Genomic DNA, 10,777 nt, shown 5'->3' with positions numbered 1-10,777 from the left:
TAGGAGAAATATCTGAGACAAAGTTAATTAGCTATAAAGCAGCAACTTATGAGCAATAAATCAGGGTTATTATAATTAAACTAAACTAAAACTAAAAGCATGAACATTTTTGTTACTTGAAACAAAATAAATATTAACTGAAATAATATATATATATATATATATATATATATATATATTATTTATATATGTATGTATACAGTTGTGCTCATAAGTTTACATACCCGCTTGCAGAATGTGCAAAATGTTAATAATTGAAACAAAATAAGAGGGATCATGAAAATTGCATGTTATTTTCATTTAGTACTGTCCTGAATAAGCTGTTTCACATAACAGATGTTTACATATACTCCACAAGACAAAATAATAGCTGAATTTATAAAACCATACATTTTCATAACTTGAAATATTGAATAAAATTAAGTATAAACAAAGAAAAATCTTATTTTAGATAGTTGCCGTCAACTAAAAATAAAAAAAATGAATAAATAAAATGAATAATTACTTTAAATAAACATTAAATCATTACATCTCAGCTGGTTAATTGAAATAAAATAAACATGAATTGAAATAAATATATTTTCAGCCAGTTGCCTGGCAGCATCTCTTACAACATTTCTTACATAAAGTAACTAAAACTAAATCATCTAAAAACTCAAACTTAATCAAAGCTGTATAGACATAAGCTAATAACAGAAGATATCAAATTAAATAAAAATACAAAATAACTAAATATGAAAAATAAAAATAAATAGTATACCAATGAATAACACTTAATAATAAACTCATTATTATTTAACCTAAAAAAAAAAATTCTGCTTGTTTTCCTGTGAGCTGTACCATCAAATTAGCTTGGATAAAAGTGTCTGCTAAATGAATAATTACATTTGAATCATCAACGTAATCATAAGTCAAAAGCATTATTAATAAATGTATTAAAAATAAATAAATGTATTATTATTATTATTATTAATCTTGAACAAGACAAAGTAGTTTAACTATATGCACCACCATAAAGTCTTACCAACAAGACATATTTGCATTTTATTAATTCAGAGAAAAACCTAAGCCCGAACATTTGAATATTATGGCTTTTTGCTCTTATGACCCCACCCACCCTGACCTAAATCAGAATAATGACGGACCGTCCAGTTGCGGGTCTAAATTTGGTCCACATTTAATGCTTAGAGACAGCGCCGACTCTTCGTGACCAATGAATGCTCGTGTGATCACAGCAGGAGCTCAGTGCATTTCAAATAATCCGGGCCTGATCTGGCAGAGACCTCAGCGTGGCATTGCGTCCCGGTCTGCAGTGCCACCCTGTCTGTCTAATTCCACGGGTGCGGCGGGGCCACTTTCTAAGCGTCAGCCGGGACACGGAGCGTATTCGTACCTGGCATCCCCTGTAGTCTTTAAAGAGGGTGACTTACATTCCCCTGGGCTCCTGTGAGAATGACTGTGATGACAGTGACGTTCACCAAATGGGCCGCAGGCATCTGTGTGGCTGGAGATGCTGCAATGTAGGTAAATTACATATTGTCACACTGCAATTTTTACGTCACCGTTACAACATGCCTTACCACGCACTGACTCACTTTTTAGGTTATGTAAGTCACGCAGTAAAATTTTACTTTTACTTAATGCTCAAACGTTTGGGGTTAGTACGATGTTTTTTTATATATACTTTTATTCAGCAAGGATATTAAATTGAGCAATAAGACAATGTTACAGAAGATGTCTGTTTCATTTAGATGCTATTCTTTTGAAGAATCCTGAACAAAAATGCATCAGTTTCCACATAATATATTAAGCAGCACAACTGTTTTCAACATTGATAACAATAAGAAATATTTCTTCAGCATTAAATCCACATTAGAATGATTTCTGAAGGATCATGTGACACTGAAGATTGTAGTAATGATGCTGAAAATGCAGCTTTTGTACCAAGAAAGGAAAAAGGATTGATTTTAGATTAAAGTGTAATAAACCTATTTTACTTCCTTATATATAATCCATTTCAGAGTTCAACAAGATTTTAACCATCAGCAACTGAGTGAATCATGAAAAGTGGGCCTCACATACCAGAATGGAGATGATTGGAGCAGAGCAGCTGAAAAATAATAGGGATTCATGACGTCATCCAAAAAGGACAGTCATTTCAGAGGCGGGACACTGAAACAAAAGCCATTACATTTTGATTAAAGATTATTATAAGAAGACAAATGGTTTTATCATTTACTTTAAGAAAATAAATAGGTTTGATTTTTATGTTGACTATAGGGTTATCACTGTTAACCAAATCATTACAAATATTCTTGATTTAAATAAAGCTGAAATAAAATAAAGTATAAATATTAGATGAAACACCTAAATGAAACAAAAATGACAAATGTTGCCTCGGCAACACTAACTAAAATCACTAACTGGAAATAAATCAATAAAAACTCAAATAAAAATAAACCTAAAAAGTAATGTTTAAAAACTATTATAAAATAAATAAAAAATAAACTAAAATAAAACTAAATTAAACCTAAATAGTAATATTTTTTAAATATATACTGTATATAATAAAAAAATGTAATAAAAACAATTTAATAACAAAAAATATCAAAATAAAAGCTAATTGAAAATATGAATAAAAACTGTAAATACTACAAAAATAACACTTAAACTGGTGAACACAATGTACATGAACAAACCAACGCCAGTCCAGTAGTGTGCTTTCCATCACTTATAGTTTCCTTTATTCTGTTACAAACATACATAGCATTTTCTAAATATAGACTTAAAATCTAAATATAGACTTTAAAAAATGGAAAAATCTGAAAAATGGAAGGCCGCCCGTTCTGATAGAGGCAGTCTAGTGCGGGGGGCGGGGCTTGATGGGATGGGTGGAGATACTTTGAGTATCTGAGACCTGAGCTCTTGACAGTGTCCTGCAGTAGCCATGAACTAGCTCCGTAACTTCAGTATCAAGTAACAGATAGAAAATGAATCGAGCAAATATATATATACGGAGAATGCCAAGAACCTGAGTTTAAACCAGACGAGGGCATTCCGACGTTAAAATCTCTGCTGAACACATAAGATAGTGGAAAAATAGCTACCTTTCGATAAAGATTGTTTTATGAATTGCTGCCCTTGTGCGTACGATCAGGAAAACGTGGTTGACACATGGATGCTGTTAAGAGCTCGGGTGAGTCACCTGAATAACAGAACATTCTTTCAGAAGTTTTCCAATCTTTCGTACAATGGTACAGAGGTATTGTTCATTCGAAAAGTATGCGGACGCCCCACACATCTTTGCACAAATCCCAACCTCAGGAAACAGGACGACAAAACGGCCAATTGTGAGAGTCGGCGAAGAGCCTGACAGGAAATGAACTCATAATCCCATCCCTCTGGATGAGTATTGCTTCCTGTCCCTTTTTTTTGTTTGTTTAGTGACAATAAGGCGGAAACAAAACACAAACGTTTACAGCACATATATATTTATATATAATACATCTGAAATAAACACAGCCAAGTTCAGTCGAAAGAAAGTCCATTTCTGGTGTTCTGCGAAAGATTTGTGCCCGATTCCGTATTTTAAACGAACGAAAAAAAGTGCTGCGATATTCAACTCCACTTTGAAGCTTAGCAGCCTAGAGGGTTTTAATGCATCTGTCCCTCAAAGTGAAGAAAAAATGCTTTCAAATGGCTTTTTGTTGTCATTTGCATGTTTGAAACAATTAGTCTCAGTTTTTCCACATGACACATTCACTATTAGTACTGATGGGACATGCAATCAAAATGAATGCACAAACGCTGCTGATTTAGACACGCCAGCGTAACCACAAAGTACTAAAAACATGGCAAATCTCCTTCCTAAAGCGAGCAGCGAGTCGTGTTGTAAAGCCAACTGAGCCCCCCTCGAGTCCCGAATGGTGCCTCACGTCTACAAATGCTCAGTTTAGCGGAGCAACCCGAACAGCAGCTGAGGGGGGGGGGAAACGCAAGATCAGTCGAAAGAAAGTCCATTTCTGGTGTTCTGCGAAAGATTTGTGCCCGATTCCGTATTTTAAACGAACGAAAAAAAGTGCTGCGATATTCAACTCCACTTTGAAGCTTAGCAGCCTAGAGGGTTTTAATGCATCTGTCCCTCAAAGTGAAGAAAAAATGCTTTCAAATGGCTTTTTGTTGTCATTTGCATGTTTGAAACAATTAGTCTCAGTTTTTCCACATGACACATTCACTATTAGTACTGATGGGACATGCAATCAAAATGAATGCACAAACGCTGCTGATTTAGACACGCCAGCGTAACCACAAAGTACTAAAAACATGGCAAATCTCCTTCCTAAAGCGAGCAGTGAGTCGTGTTGTAAAGCCAACTGAGCCCCCTCTCGAGTCCCGAATGGTGCCTCCCGTCTACAAATGCTCAGTTTAGCGGAGCAACCCGAACAGCAGCTGAGGAGGGGGGGGAAACGCAAGAATGTCCTGCCAACAGCTGCTGTGTCACGCTTTCTATTGCCGTTTAGGCTCGGCTGCCAAATCGGGGCCTGTTTTTTAAGGTTGCACAGAAAACACTCAATGCTGTATGTTACAACGTCAAACGACGGGTTTTTCTCCACTATACGATCTGCTGATGTAATAACATTTGCAGTGGCGTGCAAACGACTCAACAATCGGGCCCTTGTGCCTCGCCGCACTACAGAGCAAACTGCACAGCTCAATCCACGGCCGCCAGGGCAGGAATGCTCACTCTGTTCATGCTTCTCGCATTAAAATAGCTGGCCTGCTAAGTCAGCGCGCTGTTGAGGAGAAACAGCTGCTGCAATCATGGAAGTACAGAGAACGAGCGCAGAGATTGGCATCCGTTAACAATTCTGCGGCCAACAGATAAGAGTGTGTGAAAATATTTCATAACACGGGATGCAATTCGTCCGTCTTGCGTTTTAGGAAGGATCACAGCAGTACACATGACTTCGACAGCTGCCATTTAACACGAAACAGGTCAAAGGAGGCTTTACAAATCAGCACAAAATTCTGTTGCTCCCAAATTAAAAAAAAGAAAAGGTTGTTCAATTCTTCGCCGTGGATGCAAGCATATCGCATTTTGTGTTTTTGCTAAAGTGCATGGATGAAATGTGTTTGACGTCGTTAACAATCTTTCTCCATCATAACCCACTGGTCTACTTGGTTATTTTTATAATATTTTTGGTGAAAGGCTAAACAAAAATCTCGCATTAATATAGCTGCAGATACTACGCAAGAGAAAGCAATAAATTAAATAAAAAGGCAAATGCGGGACGGGCATGCACAGAAATGGACGCACGAGACCACTGGAAAGACATTTGATATTAATCGCGTAGAAAGAAAACGTAATGAAGTGCAGTAAACGCAAAAAGGTTGTGGGAGGAGCTTGGGAGGGTGACGTTTCGCAAGGCTAATCTAGTCTTTCACAAAACAAATACACTGGACAGTCTTCCAATCCCAGCTTATTTCTCTTTTTTACAAAATTAGCTTCTTGAGCTTTAATTATTCTGCAGTTTATATATAATTTTTACTTTGTGTATTCAAAAATATGCTGGTTTGTTTTCGTATTCTCTGATAAAGAACAATCTCACATAAAAAATAAAAAAAAAGACAACGCAAAAGGGGACGGGGTGAAAATACACTCGCCCACGTAGCTCTGTCCTTTATATTAACTAATATCACGCATCTATTGACTTAAGCAATCTGTCCTTAAATATTCAGAGGGGACTTGGACCCAAGTCGGAAAAAGACTGAGCTTTTTGTATGTTGACCCCAAAACCAAAATATATCACCATCACTTTATAGCACCGGTGGAAGGATGTGCGCAAAGCAACCATTTTCATCAATAATGCCTGTAATAAAGTCAGATTATGACTTTAAAAAGTCTCGCCATGAACAGCCGAGACACAAACTCAAAACCAGGGGGTCAAAATGCTCCAAATCTGAATTTAAAACTTTTCAATGCTCAATCAAATTGGCCAAACCATAAAAGTCATGTTGATGCAAGAACAAAAAAGGGAACATCTTAGGGAACATCTGTCTATAAAAGGGGAAAAATAATCTGGGAACAAAACTTCTGATATACGTTTAGAAAGTCCCATGCTGCCTTGGTAGGAAACACACCATGAAGACCAGTGACGCTATATATAGTTTATATATATAGCCTGGTTTTATCATATACGTGCCGCTTTGGAAATTCAGCAGCCTTGGCGTTGATGTAACAAAAGTTTAATTGTGAGCTAAGACAATTAAACTTGCTGGTTTCACAGGACAGGGCAGCATCAGGAATAAATCAAACCCCATGAGACATCCTTTGGACATCCTCCAAACCCTCACCACATAGAAACTTCACAGATCTATTTTTCTGTCCGATGACTATTTTAGTAGGCTATTTGAGTTCAGTTCATGCACTTATTGTTTCACACATCTCCTGGGGTCAGTCGTCATCCACGTCCTCGCCCTCGGACTCCTCTCTCCTCTCGTACATCTTATCCCGTTGTCTCTCCTGGATCTCCTTCATCTCCTCGGCGTAGCGGCAGAAGGCTCCTCCGAACTTCCCCCAGGCCTTGAAGGGGATGGTGATGGAGTTCCTGTAACTGGGCTTGACCTCGCTGACCCTCAGGAACACGCCGTACTTGTTGGAGCCCACGTCGAAGAAGAACCTCTTGGAGTCCACCATGATGGAGGTGCCCTCGGGGAGCTCGCCGTAGCCCCCCGCGGCCCCGGGCCCCCCACTAAGCTCCTCGTCCTCCCCGCCGTAGTCGTCGATGAGCTTGGCGAGCGCGTCTCGGAACTCGATCAAGCCCTGCGCCGGCAGCGCGATGGTTTGGCCGGTCTGCACGCTGCCGCCGGGACCGGCCCCTCCTCCGCCTCCGCCGAAGCCGGGACCTCGGTTGACGGTCTGGCGGATGCGCAGGAACCTCCCGCGCTGGTTCTCCTTCAAGTCGAGGTAGTATTTGCGGTTCTCGCGTACCAAGAACTCGCTCTTCAACGCCCGCCGCGGGCCTCCGTCATCGCCGGCGGACGACTGCGCGATCTGCTCCGGGCTGCTCGGCCCCAGCTGGGCGTAATGCTCGATGAAATCCCCGAGGTAGTCGCGGAACTCGGCCGCCACGGACATGGAAAGAGTCAGGCGGCTCTTGGAGCCCCCCGCGCCCACCTCCGCTATCTTAATGAAGCGGCCCTTCGCGTTCTGCTTGACATCCAGGTAGAAGCGCTTGTTCTGGATGTCCAGGCGCTTGGACGCCAGCTCCTGGGTCTCCTGCTCCCGCTGGAAGTGCTGGAGGCCCCCGCGCTCGCTCCCGCTGTCTCCATCCGCCATCTTCAGCACCTCCAGCCAACTTCTCCCTCAGAGAAACGCTCCTCTCTGCCCTGCTCCAGCAGGCACGGCTCTCAGCGCCGCAGCATTGGCCTCACATCTGCCAATAACAGGCGACGCGCTCTCGCGGGGTCACCAATAGGTCTGCGCGCTTGTCATTCGGAGCGCGAGGGCGGTGCGTTTGGGCGTCATTGGTTAGAGACGTTTCCTCCTCCTGTGCAGGCATTTCCTGTCCTTCTGGAGCTCAGCTCAGGCTTTGAAGGAGAACTAATAAACATTATTATTATTATTATTATTTTTAAATCAGAAGTCAGAAAGAGCTTTATTGCCAAGTATGCTTGCGCATACGAGGAATTTGTTTTAGCTTCCACACAGAGACAACAACGACACAGGAGACAATAAAAAAATAAGATGAGAATACAAATTTAAACATAAATAAACAAAAATAGAAAAATAAATTGAAAAATAGTCTAATCATTTATATGTCAAAGTAGGCTACTTGATTGTTTTGTATTGCCAGTGCAGCTATGCAATAAAACAGAAAAGAAAATAGATACAAATATGACGTGCATTTGATGTTAATATCATAACAATATAAAATATAATGTATAGTGAATGTGAACGAAATAACGAAATAAATGTGAAATTAACACACACACACACACACACACACACACACATATATATAATATTCGTATTTTTCAAAAACTAATAGGCTACTTTGAAATTCTGTCTCCTTTAAAATCCATACCAGACGATGCTACTGAATTATCAACAATACTTTGCATAACAGTTTTATGAAACGCTTATATGCACACATTTATGCGTATTTTATTTTAAAATCTGACCCAGGATCAGCAGTTTTCCCACTCTTGAAGTATGAGCTATGACGTAAACGCTGACTGTAGATCAGCTGCTGAACTTCCGCCTTTATGTGCGGGATGACGTCAAAGGTGACGTCGGGGTTTAATTCCCGAGGTCAGTGTGTTGTGAAAGTGATTTACAATCTGAACTGGATAATATCTATCAAAATTTGGCACAGGGAGCTTTCATTCGTTCTAGACGAAAATGGATAGAACATGGTGAAAGGAATACCAAATACTTTCTTAATTTAGAAAAAAGAAATGTTAGTGTTAATAATATATATAAACTTAAAATTAATCAGCAGATATCCGAAGATCCTAAAACAATTTCTGATTTTGTGGAAGAATTCTATAAAAAACTATATTCTGAACAAAGTAGCCATAGATCAAATTTTCTTTCTCACATAAAAAATGTTGCACATGGTATTGACGAAACACAGAAAGAAGTTTGTGATCAAGACATATCCTTAGAAGAATTTAAAAAAGAACATTAGCAAGTTAAAATACAATAAATCCCCGGGGAATGGTGGCTTAACAGGTGAATTTGATAAAGTATTCCAAGATTACATTTCTGAATGTTTGTTATTGGTTTTTAAGGAAGCTATATGTAAGCTCCCCCCATCAAGGCCTAATTACATTGTTACCTAAACTGTTTGCTTCTTGGCAACTGGAGGCCTATAACATTATAATGATGCAAAATTGTTGGCTCACGTTTTTGCACAAAGAATAAAGTTATGTTTAGATACAATCATAGATGATAGTCAGTCAGGGTTTATGCAAGGACGACATATTAGCAATAATATTCGATTAATCTTAGATTTAATTAATTATAAGGATTACATAACTGATAACAAGTTACATATATATAAAGCCTTTGATACTGTAAAACATATATATTTTTTTATTATGCTAAAAATACATTTGCATAATGATTCTTTTCAAGGCTGTCAGCTTGCTGGTGATACAGCTATCTTTTTAAAGATATATCACAGGTTAAGAAAACTATAGAGTGCCTTAATATATTTTATTTATTAAGTGTCAAGTTTATTTTTAAACATTAAAAAAGTACCCTTTTTCCACTTAAAGACAATGGTATTCCTTTTACCCAATTTGAAGGTATTCCAATTAGAGAGGAAGTAACTTATCTTGGTATTAATATTTGCAAAGATCAGTTAAACAGAGTACAATCTAATTTCCAACCCCTTATGTTGAAAATTAAAAAGAAATTTGATATGTGGCTCATGAGGGATTTATCACTCAAAGGTAGGATTCTTTTGTCCAAAACCGAGGGGTTATCTCGTTTAGTCTATCCTGTTAAAGTGTTAGATGTACCTAAATCTTTTCTTAAATAAACTGATTGAACTCTATTTAATTTCATATGGAAAAACAAGCCTCACTATTTAAATAAAAATAATTTATGTAATTCGTATAATCAAAGAGGTTTGAATGTGCTTGATTTTGTTACGTCTAATACAATTTTCAAATTGAACTGGATTAAACATTATATTAAACATAAAGATGAGATATGGTATATCATTCCAAATCTTATTTTTGAAAAAGTTGGAGGCATAGCGTTTCTTTTGAAGTCAACAAACTCCCCATTAAGTTATCTAATTTTCATAGACAGGCTTTTATATTGGATTCTTATATACAAACATCATTTTTCTCCCCGTAGGCAGATAATTTGGAACAATAAATATATTAAATATAAGAACAAATCAATTTTCTATAATAATTGGGTTAAACATGATATTCTAACGGTCTCACAATTGATAAATAATGAAGGGTATTTACTTACATATACTGAATTTTTTGAAAAATTTGGTATTCCAATACCTCCGCGTGAATACAGTATTGTAGTTGATGCAATACCAGCAGGATTTGTGAGGCTTTTAAAGGGCTTCAGTGAATTTAAAAAAGAGATCTTATTAAACGGTATTGATATCAAAGAGAGAAAATGTAATAATACATTTTTTAGATGTTTGATTCATTGCCCTGCAGCATTTCGACGTAAGTACTTCTGGAAAAACCATTTTGAGAATATCAACTGGAAATTGATTTGGACTTTTAATAACAAATTCTGTGTCACAAATAAAGTTAGTGAAATTTACTTTAAAATTATAATTATAATTATTACGGAGCTGATCTCTCTGAATTTTGTGTTTTTTGTGGAATGCATGTAGAGACTGTTTTGCATCTTTTTTTCAAATGTATGTTAAATTTTTCTGGATTGATGTTGAATATTTATTTACTATGTTGAGTGGATCTAAAATTAAGGAAAATTAAGGAAAAGAGATGTTATATTTTATTTTGATAAAAAAGATATGTCACATTTTTATGCTAAATCTTCTAATATTATTAGGTAAGTTTTACATACACAAATGTAAATGGTCAGAAAGGAAGCCCAGTATCTCCCACTTCAAAGTTGATTTGAGGATTTATTTTGAAACTCTTCAAGGTCTGTCAAATCGGAAAGCAACCAGAACTATGGACACGCTCAAAGAACTAAACTCCTCTTTTCTATTGTGATATTGATGTATACTCTCCTTGTTATTTATTTATTTTTCTTTCCCTTTTC

The 10,777-nt window shown here is 37.5% G+C and overlaps 1 protein-coding gene and 1 long non-coding RNA gene across 2 annotated transcripts in view; both read right to left on the bottom strand.

Moving 5' to 3' along the window:
* Positions 1-1,159: 1,159 nt before the first annotated feature.
* Positions 1,160-10,777, bottom strand: part of LOC107708206 (uncharacterized) — a 13,586-nt gene continuing 3,968 nt past the window's right edge. The window contains exons 2-3 of the long non-coding RNA XR_001636339.1: positions 2,083-2,172; positions 1,160-1,513 (exon numbers count right to left, since the gene is read on the bottom strand). This is a non-coding gene — a long non-coding RNA (uncharacterized LOC107708206). The remainder of the gene's footprint in view (positions 1,514-2,082; positions 2,173-10,777) is intronic.
* On the bottom strand, positions 4,008-7,428 carry LOC107708205 (transcriptional activator protein Pur-beta-like). Its single transcript, XM_016512380.1, has one exon. The coding sequence runs from the start codon at positions 7,337-7,339 to the stop codon at positions 6,455-6,457; it is 885 nt and encodes a 294-aa protein (XP_016367866.1). The 5' UTR covers positions 7,340-7,428; the 3' UTR covers positions 4,008-6,454.

Source organism: Sinocyclocheilus rhinocerous, unplaced genomic scaffold (genome assembly GCF_001515625.1).
Source record: "Sinocyclocheilus rhinocerous isolate Xijiao unplaced genomic scaffold, SAMN03320098_v1.1 scaffold2401, whole genome shotgun sequence".
Classification (NCBI taxonomy): domain Eukaryota; kingdom Metazoa; phylum Chordata; class Actinopteri; order Cypriniformes; family Cyprinidae; genus Sinocyclocheilus; species Sinocyclocheilus rhinocerous.
Note: the sequence above shows the minus strand (reverse complement) of the source record. Positions and strands in the feature narration are given on the sequence as shown.